This window comes from Pezoporus occidentalis, unplaced genomic scaffold (assembly GCF_034315485.1).
Source record: "Pezoporus occidentalis ecotype Australia unplaced genomic scaffold, CSIRO_AGI_Poc_V1 ctg11, whole genome shotgun sequence".
NCBI lineage: Eukaryota > Metazoa > Chordata > Aves > Psittaciformes > Psittacidae > Pezoporus > Pezoporus occidentalis.
The window spans coordinates 706,044-721,023 of NW_026912886.1; the positions used below are offsets into that span (position 1 = coordinate 706,044).

Here is a 14,980-nt window from a genome sequence, read left to right on the forward strand (position 1 = left end):
AAATGATTTTCAAAGTTCATAACTTAGGAGCTTCACAAACAAACTCTTGGATTGCAACATAAATGAAGGAAACTGCTACAGTGGAGAGGAAAAAACGTAGTATTTGTATTCTAGATCGGAAGACAAACCCCAACACTTTAAGGTAATTTTGACTACACAGTTCAAGGAAGCTCCTGGCCTAGTGGAGATTAATAATTTTGCTTTCAAATTACAGCAAGAATTCACTTAATAAAAATTATCCATTTTTCACCTATTCTTCTTCTCTGTCTAATAAAAATTAAACTGTCAGAAGAGAGCCAGCACCAATTAGGTAGGTTTAGCCAAAAACAAGGTGTATATTTAAGATACCAGAGTCACGGTGAAGCACGGGGATGAAACAGCAATGTTTCTGAAGCGGATAGACACCCTTTCTAGGGCAAGTTCATTTGGTCACCAAAGCATACACTTGAACTCTTTTGTAATAGACTGGAGCCCATAAAGCCTTGGGCTTTCTGCAAGTTATCAAATCAATTAGGATGTATTTGAGTCTAAGGTCTCATTCTTTCCAAATGCTCTTAAAAAATCACGGGAAAGTAAACCAAAGCAGCATTTTTCTCATGTGTTAAGGTGACTTTGGGGCTTCAGAATTAAATTGTCTTCTTACCAGGCTGCTTTGCTCAGAAGCAGGCAAAGCAATTAGAGTTTTCTAGCTTTTATCACCTATTTCCCAAAGTGCCATTTTGGATTTATGGTTTTTACCAATAATGGTAACTCAGTTCCCAGTCCAAATATTCCACTTACTAAAAAATCCCTTTAAATGCCCTTTTTTACAGCATTAAGCCAGTAAATCAAAGCAGAAAGAATAACCTGCTTGGGTAATAATACAGCAGTCACAAGCCAGTCTCTTTGCTGTTAAAACTGTGACCTCAGAAGTGCAGTAAGTTGAAAACACAGAATGGAATCTGAATGCCTTCTACTAAAAACTAAGTACCGTGCAAAAAGATATTTGACTGTGAACAGAAATAAAATGCTATTCGAGATCATCTCTTTCACTGCAGTCTTATGTACAGAAGCTGAATCATAAGTGTCAGCTAAACATAAAACTTGACATGGCTTCCTGTGCGCATCTACAGTAACTAGATTCCTTAGTAATTTACTGGTTCTTTACTAAAAATTCATATTGGATTGGTTAAATGTCAGGCATCTCAAGTTTTGGTTAGTTCTAGAAGCTGCACGTTTTAAAAACACCACAGAAAAAAAAAAAAGCAGGATCAAGTTTCAAAACCTACAACAAATCTAGGTATAATGAAATCAATCAGTGGGAAATACTTGCCCAGGTACCTGTCTTTATATTTGAAGATGAGAAACTGCTACACAATTCTGTGAAGTGAAGCAGTGGTAGAAAACAGACAAAATATTATAGTAATCCTTTAGCATGAGACTCATTGTTTTCACAGAATATTCATTCTACCAAGCACACAGCTGTGTGCACACTGCTGATTTAATATTATGGGCTGAATGACTACCCATGATGACAGCACTAGCCTAGAAACACAGTACACCAGAGAAGTGGCTTTTTACTTGTACTGTTTGAAATGTCCACATCTCTGACTCATGAAAAGCTACTGTTCATTACAGAAACTTACCAGCATCTCCCATTGAACTGAAAATACTCTCTGTGACACACATGATGGTATCTGTAGCCTGGTCATAGCGTCCAATGGGCTCTCCCCTGCTTGCAAACTGGCGGACATGCTGCAAGAGGTCATTCAGGGCTTGGCTGACAATGCTGGCAGCTGCACTGACCTGCTTCAGTAACTCAGTGTCATCTGTGGCAGCCTGGCAGGCCCTCACGCAGTTCTCCACCGAACGGTCTACCAGTTTCCCTGCCTCAATCAGCTGTTCCTGACACACTGGAGAGCTGATGGTGGGACTCACAACCTGCACGGGGAAAGGACACAAAGCATTCAGAAAAGGTTTATCTGCAAATTTCCTAACTACTAATCTACTACATCAGGGTTTTTTTCCCCCTTGACAGAAAACCCTGAAAGTATTTAAATACGTAGCTTCAGGTATCTAGATTAGGAATCTGGATTCTGCATATTGTTAACTGGATTCTAAGAATGGAAGTCCCTTTCTTGTTTCATGCTTCTTCAACAGCTACTGACCTGAGAAAACCATAGAGAATGGTTCTGGAGGGCATGCATGGGCCAAACTCCTCCAGAATAACTACATCCTCTGACAGACTCCTGTTCCCCTGGAATTCCAAATAAAATGAAATCTCAACTGGAACTGGTCTTGTAAAGCCTTCTTGTATCAGCCTTTTGTTTGTTTGTTTAAATAAAGGTAGTGCTTCACACAAGACAAACCATGTTCTACTTCTGAATGACAAGTAATAAACAAGTAATAAACCTACAGGTTACAAGGAAGCCTCCCTTGTTTTGTTCAGGCATATCCAGAGAGCCTTCAGCAATGGGAAAAGTTTACATATTTTATGAGGAAAATACGATGCCACTGGGTGTCTTATGCCATACTGAACAAATTCACTGGCAGTAGGAACATTGAGTCCAAATAATGAAAATCCATATATATGGATTTAAAAAGGCCCTTGCAGCCAGAGAAATAAAGTAGAAAATATATAAAATTTAGTACCTAATATCAGCTGTTAATTTTAATAGAACCTTTCTGGCCCTTTTGTTTTCTGCAAAAGATGACCATTCAGACTTTGAAAGCAGCATCCAGGTAGGCAATGAGAACTGTTTCATAATGGAAATGTAAACAAGTAGTTTGTTTCTTTAGTTTTTAGACAAAAAAGGCTGCAGAAGTTGTATTGTTCCAATTGCAGACTTCAGAATTTGAGGTATGAGCTTCACTCCTTTGTAATTTGCTTTGACTGAACACCACTACTTGGCCAAAAGCAATGGATCTATTAAAATGACTAGGCTACTTCAAATTAGTGCAAACTTATTTAAAATCAATGATGACCAAATTGATTTTATTTTCAGCAAGAATACCAATTTTTCATTATTTAGCTTTGCATGAGGTAAACCCATCCTAATTCTAGGCTTTCACTGATAACTTACATAGTGATCGCCAGGCAAGATGCCCTTCTTAAGCCAATGTTTTCTAGTTTTTTATCAGTATTAGTAACTCATCAGACGGGCTCTGTTATTTGTGGAAACTTCTCTGGAGATTGCAGCAACACCTCACATACTCAAGGCTCCTGACTGCCACAAGTATGGGTGACGATTCATTAATCAAAACCTTTGATATTGCATAAATCTAGAGCTATGATATTAACACAGCATATTGCCAGAGACTGTTGGAAATAAGGAGAAGCACAGACACAAACCAACATCTTGCCAACTCATGGGCACTGCTAGCCTCACCTTCGCACAAGCCACAAGCTGTGAAGTAGAGAGTGCGCACTGTGTAGCGGCAGCAATGACCCGGTTCTGCAGGACAGTGTCCTCTGCGACCTGTGCTACGTTCTTGGCCTTCAGCACTAACATGGCAGCAGCATTTGCAACAGCTTTCGCCAGACTCATAAGAACATCCTGGTACAATAAAGGGAAAACTCAATCTTATGAACAAAAAAAAAAGGTATGTTTTTGTTAAGATTTATATTGAGAATTTATATTAAGATCATTTATATTAAGATCAAGTCTTCTAAAGGTAAGAAGTTTTCTTGTATCAAAACATGAAATCAGCACTTTGTGATTGTGTAATTAAAAACAATTTCACAATGGATTAACCTCAATTAGCAGGGAGAAACTTTCAATCTGGCATTTCCTAACCACACTTTAGGAAGCCTGGTTTTATGCAGTGGCCTCCTCATTAGTAAGCTGCACAGTTCTGACAGTGACAAGCAACCCCCTCATTACCTGGAACCTTTCATCTGTTTCATTCTCTCCAATTTGTCTCAGTAGCTCCCCGCTTGCTTGCCCAATGCTTCCAGCTGCAGTCAGAACTGTCTGTCGAGGCTGGAAAAATAGAAGGGTGAAGAACATTAATTCAAAGAAAATGAGCTTTACTTGAATTTTAGATTTCCTCCAGGAACTTCTGCATTAGCATGCAATCAATATGGCTAAAAAAAACCCATTACACAACAGAAATACTTTGGAAAATTCTTTACTTTTCCAAATACACAACTGCACATCCATATTTCACGGTTTTACCCGAAGTGCCCCAGAGAACTTGTAAAGAATTTCAAAGAACTCAAATAGACATTGTTGTAATAACTCTATTGAGGATGGACAGTCAATATGCCAACTGATCTGCAACATCAGGAAATTTCATGTTCTTCAAAACATAAACACTTGAAGAGATCCAAGGCAAACTGGCTGCTGACTCCAACTCTTAACAAACTGATCAAGACAGTCTACCCTGGTCAATACCACTCTAATTTCTGGAAGACTACAGCAAAGGAATTAACTTTTCATTTTATATATCAAAGTAGACAAAGATGGTAAAGAAAAAGAATCATGGATGAGTATCTCTCCACTTCCTATCAAACTGAGTCTTACTACTGTTTGAAATTTGTTTCAAAAAGAGAATACAGGACCCAGATAAATGAACTATTTATTATACAAATCAATTAACCTGTGCAAATAACACAGAACATTCTAATATCAAGGTGCAATACTTAAAGGCCTGAAGACAGAGTAAGAAACAGTGAAAAGAGCCTGCTCAGGGGAAATTGCTTGGCATGGAGCAGGCAATCTTAGCTTAGAAGCTAAGATGTCTCAAAAAAGCCAAAGCCACGCATTTCACAGAGAGAACTTGAGAAGTTTCCATCTACTCACCTCTCCTGAAGTGGGTTGCACAGCCTTCAGCAAGTCTGAGACAGCACTGGCCAATGTTCGAGCAGCTTTCAGGAGGTCTTCTCCACTTCCAACTTCATCATCCATGAGAGCAGCAAGCAGTTTCACACCTTTAGACATCTCAGTGAGGTTGGAAGAGATGGTCGTAATTGCACATCCCACAGCAGTGTAATCAGTGTCAACTGGGTCCCCTGTAAAGAAAGTGTTTTTTCATGGTCAGAATGCTTTACTGGTTAAAAGGGAAAAAGAGGCAGTTACCCCAGGCTACACTCTGGTGAGACTCAAGAGACATTTTAAGATAGCCAAGCAATGCCTACTAAGTAATTTCATTGCCACTTAAAAAAAAAAAAAAATATCAGACTGATAAGATTTTTCCAATTTCTATATTTCTTCTTCTACATGAATTTATCTTCATATAGAATTTCTCTTCATTCACTACAATTTGCTGAGCAGTTCTCAGTTTCAGGTATCTTCCAACATTGAAAGAACCCAAATAGAGTACTGACCCCTTTAAGCCACTCACAGCTCTTCCAATTTGTAATTTGCTCAAGAAAACACCCCACCATCAATAAGCACATAATCTCTCTCTAACAACTGTCAGATCAAAAATGTTTTTTTTTTCTAACCTTGCAAACATTCTCCACCCTACTTTGTGGAGTAAGCAAGCCACATTTTATCTTCATCAATGGTCATATCTTCAGTGTAAGAGAGAAAGTGAAGATCCAAAGGTAGTGTTGGGAGGGGCTGAAAGCTCATTTCACACATCAATACACTTAGCTACTGGGGTAATTTCAGGAAAAATTTTCCCCAGCAGCCCCATACTCAGTCCCTGTGTTACTTGAACTAGGTGGAGAAATAACTAGGGGACTGCAAGGAAATCCTTCCCTTTTAAATTTACCTGCTGTAAGGTTAACAACAGATGCGGTTCCTGCAGTGATAGCATCAACCTGAGAGTGTATTTCATGTTTTGATTCATCAACCTTGTTCTGAACCCATACTCTAGATGCCTGAAGAGCAATAACAAAAGAATTAAAGATTGCAGTGAGGTTCTGTAAGAGGAGATATTTCGGAAACCTCTCGTTCCTTCAGGAACCTTTAAAAGAGAAACAGAGGACAACAACCAAATGCTTAAGTGACATACGAAAGCAAGCACTTTTTCTTTTGCTGAATCATTCACTACAGAATTGCTACCACATTCCAACAGCTGCCCTTTTGAGGTAAATGCCAGAAACAGTGCCTCTATGAAGGCTAACTGACAGTCCCCCATAAACAATAGTCTCTTGATCTGTCCCTCTGCCCTAACCTGGACCAGGAGTGACAGAAACCTGTTTTCCTGTTTTTTTATTTTTCAAGTGTCCTGGAGGCAGTCAATTCCACCATAAATATTGCCCATAGTTTGTGTTACTTTGTACATATGCACACAATGCTGGCAAGACTCCAGACACGGCTATGCAAGGAATTCTGCCACACCTGATCTCAGAAGACTGATCAGAGTCAGGTGGAACAGTGTACATGAATTCCTTAAAGAGAACGCAAAATTTTATCTCATTTTAAAAGCTTTACCAATACCACTTTAGATCCAGGGATAATGACTGATCTGTAAACACCCCAAAGCATCAAGACCCATTTCCATGAGGGACCAGAAAAGCTCACCATGTCCTGCCCTAAAGGTGGTAGGTTATCGACTTCATTGAGGTCAGCTTGTGCCTGTTGAACAGCATGCATACTGGAATTAATAGTCCCCATCAAGGCCTGCTGAGCTGAGGTCTGAAAGGCAAAACAAGGAAATGGATGCGTGCTACGTTCCAAATGGCCCTTCAAACTGATGTTACACATGCATGGAAAGACAGTGAGTGACAGCAATCCAACACCAGGCCATTTCAGAAAGCTACCTTTTCCCCAGTGCAATGGAGAAAGCAAAGCTTTCTAACACTCTTCTCACAGTCTTGATTCAGCCCATGTCATTTTATACTCCTTGGTACTTGCACACACTCATAAAATGCTGAACTTTCTCAGATCAAACAATGCACAACAGACACACAGAAAGACACCAAGCTGCCTTAACTTGTATTCTATGAACATAAGCACGAAAAGAAAATTTCCTTCAAGGATATAACATTACTGACTTGCAGGAACAGCCTACCAATGTAATCAAGTACGATTCTAAAACTGAATGGCCATAAATATGCATAAGCTAACGGAAGACTGAAGGGTTTTAGGCAGAGCAGGATCTGTATTGGGTGTCTGCAGCCCTGCAAACAATGTCTGACAAGGATGGAGAGGGTTGGCTCCAGGTGGCAAAGCAGAGATTCCCTAGCTGCTCCTGGGAGAGACCACAGTGGAGCAGGTTATTCTGCTGCAGCCTGCGGAGAGGGCCATGCTAGCAGATATCCACCCTGCAGCCCACAGAGGACTTTGCATTGCAGCAGGTTGATATTTCCCTGAAAGAAACTACATCCTATGGAGGCCCCACACTGGAATAGAGTCCTGAGAGAAACTGCAACTCATGGAGGACTCTCGCTGGAGCAGGCTCTCCTGAAAGCAGCTGCAGCTCATAGGGGACCCACACTGGAGCCAATTTATCCTGAAGGACTGTAGCTCATAGACAGGACCCATGCTGGAGCTGTGGAAAAGCATGAGAAAGAAGGAGCAGCAGAGAGAGGCTGTTATAAACTGACAGCCTGGGAGCAGGGAGTAGAAGAGTTAAGCTGTTTCTGACTTACTTCCAGCACAGACAAGTTTCAAACACACAAAAAAGTAAAGTTTCAAATACAAAACAGGAGGTTTCTCACAAGTGGAGGCATATGTCCTCTGTGCATCTGGCCGATTGTGACTTGTTGCTGGGGAGAAGGCATGATGCCAATGTTGAAAGTCTCTGGGCCACTGGATCCTGAACGCATCACAGCTGGTAGTGCCACAGAGCCATGTTCCACCTTCCCTGTTCGGTTGAACTGCTGCTGCAAGATGGTAGGTCTGGAAAGGAGGAAAAATACAAAATACAATACAGGGCGTTAGTTAGCTCCTGCAAATCAATCTCTGTTGGACGCTCTTCCTTCAGGATTTTAAATTGCATTTCTCAATGCCTGGAGAAGCTGGAAAACTTTCCAGTTTTTCTTTCTAACCATTTTCTAACATTTTAGAAAAATAACATTAAATTGGGGCTTTTGACAGATCAAATATTAGTAGCACTAATAAGCAGGCACCAAGCAAGCAAGCAATGTGCTGCTTTGGTATATGTGGTACAATAGCTTTACCCTTTCCAGACGCATGACAGACAGAACCTTAAGGCATAACAATTGCTTTTAGTTGTTTCATAGGCTGATTAACAGAAAACATTTTGCAAGAAATCCCTAAATTTAGGATAAAAAACTAACATTCTTCCCTCTTCATACACACAAGCATACACAGTATTTGCTAATAATCTGGCAGCCTACAAAATAATGAGCTGGGAGGCAGGATACTTTCAAGAATAATAGTTATGTCATCCATGCTCATGAAGCACTTTTCCAGATATACTGTTCATAATTAAACATGGTTCAAGCTTTAACACTAGAAGGTCTAGCTTTAACAACTCTACTACGAAAAAGATTATTTCAATTGGGAAAAACCTTGTATTCATCTGTTACAAGTTTTGGGCTTCTTTGGACAGAATTTAGCTAAGACTATATTCTGGAAGTGATTTGGAAAGGGCAGTGTCAAAAGCAAGCACATCTGAACATGTGCAATTTGTCAAAAGCTGAAAATTCACATAAGGCCACATTAAATATCTAACAAGTCTATCTCCTATAAACCATGTGTTCTAACAATAAATCAAATAGACTTCTCACATACACACTGCTGACACTGCCATAATCAGAGCTCCAAGAGGAGACTTGAGTAGCTCATTACAGCTTGTAATGCCACAAACCTATTTGTGATCTTTCAGTGCAAGGAAAGATTGAATATTCCTTTCAAGAGCATGGCCAGCTCTGCAGATCTGCTTTTGCTATATTCAGTTACTCTCCCATCAGAATCATAGTCTGACCTACTAGTATCAAAACTACCTTTACCCACACCACACATCTGATTTGTCTAAATCAATTTGATGAAATAAGGCAGCTCTCTTCCAGACTCAGTATACAACTGACAGACATTTAATTTACCTAGCAGACACAATCAACTAAAACCTTGTAAATCCTAGGTATTTGTATGAACATCAAAAATATAGTGTATCTTCACTACTGCTGAAGTACCTTCCCCAGCATCCTACTGAATTACAGCCTCAGTTCCTTTGCTCAAGGGTCAAGTTACTACAAGCTGGTGCCACGGCTGGTTTATTTAACCACCAGTCTTGTGACAAATACCTGCTCTTTAGTCGTTAAATGAAGCTAGGAGCCAGCTGAACTATTTGGGGATAGTACTTCCTTCTGTTGATATAACCTGTAGAAAATCCTTCTTTAACAGTAATAACCACAGTATTGCATTTGAAAAAAAAAGCTGCCCCAGCTAAAAGGCGTCACTCAAAGAGCATTTCCTTCTGTTGTATACACTCACTTCTTAGGTGAAACAGATTCTTCCAACATGGTTGATTCCTCATCACCTTCAAGTCCAAATCTATCTTTACTTTGCTTCTGGAGGGGAAATAAAAATAACATTGTTATCAAACAACGTGTGCTGCTTTTTGCTTTCTCTCCACCATTTCCTTGTCATTTATCTGAAACCTAGTCAAATAATCTGCAGTCATGTCTGGTGCTGAACACCATGCTTTTTGGCAGTGTGTGACACAATACCCCCTACCTCAGAAGACGTGCTCTTCAGCATTTAACAGAGCAAGTTCTAAGCCGTGGCAGATTAAGCATTATAAAGGAAAAAAGCCTATTGGTGCTTTTTTGAACAAAGGTATAAAAAAAGTGCCGAGATAAGTCTTTTCTCACAAAAAATATATAGAGTACTGAGTGATACGCAACAACAGCAAATCCTGGTACAGCTCAGACATGTATCATGTCTCTCCCTGTTCTCTTCTAATTCAGGAGCATCAGACCGCCTCAGATAACTGGAACTCAGCTACAAGTCATATTTAGCATCCTGAAATGTTATTATATGCATACATGCCTCAAACACAGATATCTTCAGCTTGACACCTGGAAACTGCATGCTTCTCATTCGTATCATGAAGCTTCATGGGGGTTTATTAGTTAACCTGTTCCTAATTCCATTCATTTTAAAACTGTCTGTGTCAGCAGATTGCAAAGAAGAAATTGAAGACTGGAAGGGAGTGGAAATACATCTGTATTCTATCAAGACAGCAAGGCTGCTTTAGGTTTGCACTAGAGAGTGAAGTTACTTTTGAATCAAGCTTTAAACTATCTATAGAAACCTGCAGTTTATTTAACATTTATTAAACCTGACACTGACTTCATGAGAGAAAAAGAACTGCAGCTTGCACATATTCGAGCTTTTGCACTGCTGTACAGAGATTTTTTACTGCGCTTTTACTACATTATCTTGTTACTTTACCTTCTTTAGGATGATATCAATGTAACCTGCTATTAACTGAGAGATCTGCTCTCCTTCAGTGGTCTGTACCGAGTAATAGCTTTCTTGATATTCCCCAAAATCCTGAAGGAGGTAAAAAAATAAAAATAAAAATTAAAATATCCCTCTCAGTACCAAATATGAGAGAATTCAGGTTTTAAATTTGTTTGTACAGACATATTATTACATCCAACTATAAGTGGAACTGCTCCAAGATTCTAAGCCAGCTTATATATGGAGGGTGAGGCAGAAGAGGAGAAGAATGCTTTTTATTGCAGTTTAATAACAGATGTTTCATAAATCGAAATGCCCATTCTCAGTCTGGCTTTATCGGACTCGGTCACTAAAGGATGGAGAAAAGTCTTCAGAATTCTATTCGAAAGCATTAGTGGTTAGGCACAAAACAGTTTTAATTGGTGTTTTTTGAAGAGATTTATACAGCATTTTTGGGCAACTGGTCCATCTAGAAACGTCAAAATACAGATTGATTTTACACAGCAGTATGGGCCAGTTTATCAGTTTAGGACTCTGACTCCATATAATGCTAGTAAATTACAGACAGAACAAGTTACAATGAAGAATTTGTTTGGAATGTAAGTCCATCTTCCTTTCTCCTTGCCACATAGATCCCTCTGCCTCTGAAAATATACAAAAAGGTTACCAGAGTGAAGCTTTTAGGTGAGGCAGCCCAGCGTTTTACAGTTGTCAGTGGCCATTCCTGCAAAACTTCCTTGGTCCTCTCATCCACACGCATCACCGAGTCTTTGGTAACACCCAGCAAACGAGGAACCAGCTTGTTTTTGCCTTTCATTTTTTCCTAAAACAAAATTGTTTTTCATTCAAATGGAGCTTGCCACAGGAGAAAGAAAAGCATGATGGAATATACTGACAGAAGAAAGCACCTGGCATGCAGACTAGGACAATTTAAAACTCCAGGCTCAGTTTGTCTGGTCACAGGCAGGGATTTTCAAGCAATGCATTAACGTTAGGAAGCCCTGGTCTTTACTGGATCTTTACTATGCAGTTCAAAAGACACTCCCTCTTCTCCCTCCCCCAGAAACAGCAGCATTTTAGGGATTGTGGTAACACATCTTTGGCCTCTGTAAAACCTTATCAGCTGATGAAGCCTTTCTTCCAGTGCAGTTTTTCAGCATGCAATCTGTATTCTCATTAAACTTATAAACAGCAACAACTTATGAGCTCTTTGTTAGTGTTTTTCTGAAGACAGTACTTTGTTGCTAATCAAAAGAAAAAGCAGAAATATTGATTTAAAGAATTTAAATCATGACAGACTCGACTTTCTGGAAGAACTATGACAAGGATCTACACTGAAATTATAATTCTGTCCCACATGTAATTTACACCTTTTTCCAAATGCTGCTCTCAGACAGAAGGCTGAAAGAACATCTTTGACCTTTGCTTAGTGAAGAATCTAAGGTAAATACATAACCAAGCATACAGTATGATCACAGCAAGATCTACATTACCTTAACAAGAAAAAAGGACACTCCATAGGTCCGCAGGGAGCGGGCTAGCTTCACATACTTCACTTTTGCTTCTATTTCAGTCATCTCACCACAGTTTTTGTGCTCCTGTAAAGAGAGTTCAGTATCACTTAGGCAAAACAAACAAACAAACAAAGGGTTTAGCTTTTGCCTTTTTAAGGATGCTTAGTTAATAATCATTACAACCAGTGTTTGAAAACAATACTGGCTAAAAAATGTTACCTGTATCCTGTAATTCTTCACAAAGGAGGACATAACCTGTGCACCGTTAGGCTTCATAAACTAACACTTCTTTCCTCAGCTTTAAAAAATAATTTAAAAGTTCCAGCACCCATATTTTTTCCAAGGAACAGACTATTTATTCCTTCTTTGTGCCCAAACCTTCTGACTCATGTAGGCATCACACCTTGCAATTGACCATTTCTCATCTCTTGCAGGTTCTTCCAATAGGCTTTTTTTCGCAGTTGCACTGTTAGCTACAATTTTTTCCATCACATGAAAAGAATTCTATAGATGAAGAAGCAGCAAGGATTTTTCTAAATTTGTTTTTTTTTTTTTTAATTTTTCTAAATAAAAATCCTGGAATACTCATCTAGGTTTGTTTGGTAACTCTCAATTTCTATTTATTACTTTAACAACTTACTCATTAATAAACTATTACCTGGAAGCAATGGCAGCTATCAATATTATGTATTCAAACAGCATCTGCTGTCCTACCCTAGACCATTCTTCTGAAAATCCTCTCCCAGTGTCCTGCTATTTAAATACTGTTTGTGGGATCCCTATCACACCCCATATTCCCCTTGCACTCTTCTAAATTGCTGGTTGCCGCCTCTCATAGTGGCTGATGGCAGCTGGGGGAGCACCAAGAACATGGGAAACACTTTGCTACTCCAGTTTATGTTACCATCTTGACAATGGTTCACGGAGAAGCACTAGCATGAGCAACTGCAACTTCAAAAAGCCTTTTGCATCCCAAGGACATAGACTGATTACATCTCTCAAGTTCAGTGCACACAGAACATAAGTGGGATCCAAAAGAGCAAGGAGCCCAAATGTAGTCACTGCAGAGTGAGTACTTGGTGAAAATCACCTGCCAAACTCAATAGTGTTATGCCACAGGGCAACAGCTGATTTTTATCAGAAAGACAGCTTGCTTATTCTACTTGCTACTGTATCTTTGCCCAGCATCAGTGCCCTCAATGATCAGGTTCTTATCAATGCGCTGAAGCATGTAATGATTGAAACTACTCATAGATCATATTTGAATTGGGCAAAAATCACATGCTATGACTAGCATGATAGAGCAATACTTAGAAGTCTATGAGTTGGTTTTTTTTGCTTAAACTGCAACATCATTGCAACTAAAGGGACAGGAAAGCATTAGGCATATTCATTTATGAAGCGGTACTATAAGCTCACTTACTGAGCTACACAATTCCTAGACTTGGAGTGTAACAGACATAGGAAACCATACGACCCATTCCTGCTCTTCAACTCATCTCCCCATCTGTGATCACAGATCACTGGTATGTCCTTCCAGTAGCCAAATGACTTGACTTTAGGTGCTGACCTCAGATTTTTTTCTACTTGTATTGTACTGCCAAAAGTATTTTTCAGTAGGCACAAATATTTAGTGCATCCACAGTACTCAAACTCTGAGACCGCTTCCAACAATACCAGTACATTTCACACTCAACTGCTTCAGCCTTTTACAACTGCGAGGTTCCCAGACACATCACTGAACTCCAGCATTAGTTAGAAGAACTCCATGTTACTTGAAGCTCATCCTCGAATAATGAAAGCAGCAAATTAAAACTACTTGCTAAATGTGCTTCTGTTATAGTACAAATACATATCCTTACATTTCAATGCAACAAAGATCTTAAGAATACTGAATATTCACTCTCTATCCTTCAAAGTATACTGAACAATCATCAGTGAAGAAAAAAGGATCAGGACAATACATTTGCTGAAGAAGGAAAAGAAAAGCTGACATTCTTTACACTTGATTTTCTGATAGTTACATAATTCGAGTATATACAGAGTATACATCTGTGAAAGCCTGTATTTTTCTTGTAAAGAAAGTGAAGATAGAGTAGGGTTTTCAGTCTCAAAATTACCTGAAATATTCTCTTTTCAGCCCCTCTTTGTTTGGTATATTCTTTAGGCAGGAATTCTTTTAGGCTAATAAAAAAAAGAATCCACAGTTAATGGTGCCTTCACAAGGAGAGATGCTTCCCATGCTCCTTTACTGGCAGTAAGTCCCTCAAGCTTCCTAAAATAGGCATAAAATACCTATACAGTGAAACAAAATTCTGGCTAAGTAGGGTGAGAGCACGAAGGTAACTTACATACTTCAGAAAACACTGCAATTACATCCCCATGTAAGACCCCTTCATGTTTTAAAAAGTTATCAAAAGTTAGTAATAACTGGGTTGTTTTCAATTCTTAAACTATAGATATCTCTCAGCATCTCAGACGGGTTTACATCTAAGTTCAGATACACTCACTGCAATCTGGGGGAAGAAGGGGACGCTAAAGATTGAGCCACCTCTGTATCTGAGTTCAGACACTGCCATTACTTTCCAGTAGCTCTTTGTTTTACTGATGCATTGGACCAAGTTCTTCCTCTGTGTCTTTCAAATGCTAGAGCACTAATATTTTACTGAAAAACTGCAAAGCCATTTAAGTGAATGCTTAATACCAGTCACTATCTCGAAAGCAAATAAAAAAAATCAGTCCTAATTTTTGTAGCATTCAATTACTAATGGCGTCAGAATACAAAGCAATCTAAGTCAGTTTAGCCTCCATGGTAAAGTCAGAATCTTTAAACACATCACTGGCACTTCCTTGCTGTATAACAAAATAAACCTTTTATCTCAGCCAAACACCAACCCAACTTGAAGACATATCAACATTGTGCTTTAGCAAATGTTCCTTTGTCGATTGCACTTTCCCATGTGGAACACTCTACTCTGAAGAAACTATGTCACATATTCAACAGCTCATTTTCAGTCTGAGGAAACTTCCACAATCCAAAAACCTGGTTTCTAAGGTTCCCTTATGCTTTTAAAAACTGAGAATCACAGAAAAAGCATGACTGGAGAATCCCCTTCTCATTTTGATTTACTCAGTAAGCAAGCACACTATTAACAC

At 39.2% G+C, this 14,980-nt stretch overlaps 1 protein-coding gene across 1 annotated transcript in view; it reads right to left on the reverse strand.

The window, feature by feature from the left end:
- The window catches only part of TLN2 (talin 2), a 149,330-nt gene that overhangs the window by 62,291 nt on the left and 72,059 nt on the right, over window positions 1–14,980 (reverse strand). The window contains exons 10-21 of the mRNA XM_062626283.1: window positions 13,945–14,008; window positions 11,804–11,908; window positions 10,978–11,133; window positions 10,299–10,400; window positions 9,336–9,412; window positions 7,595–7,775; window positions 6,456–6,569; window positions 5,701–5,809; window positions 4,785–4,993; window positions 3,864–3,962; window positions 3,369–3,536; window positions 1,626–1,920 (exon numbers count right to left, since the gene is read on the reverse strand). Coding sequence (XP_062482267.1) covers window positions 1,626–1,920; window positions 3,369–3,536; window positions 3,864–3,962; window positions 4,785–4,993; window positions 5,701–5,809; window positions 6,456–6,569; window positions 7,595–7,775; window positions 9,336–9,412; window positions 10,299–10,400; window positions 10,978–11,133; window positions 11,804–11,908; window positions 13,945–14,008 — 1,679 coding nt within the window. The remainder of the gene's footprint in view (window positions 1–1,625; window positions 1,921–3,368; window positions 3,537–3,863; window positions 3,963–4,784; window positions 4,994–5,700; window positions 5,810–6,455; window positions 6,570–7,594; window positions 7,776–9,335; window positions 9,413–10,298; window positions 10,401–10,977; window positions 11,134–11,803; window positions 11,909–13,944; window positions 14,009–14,980) is intronic.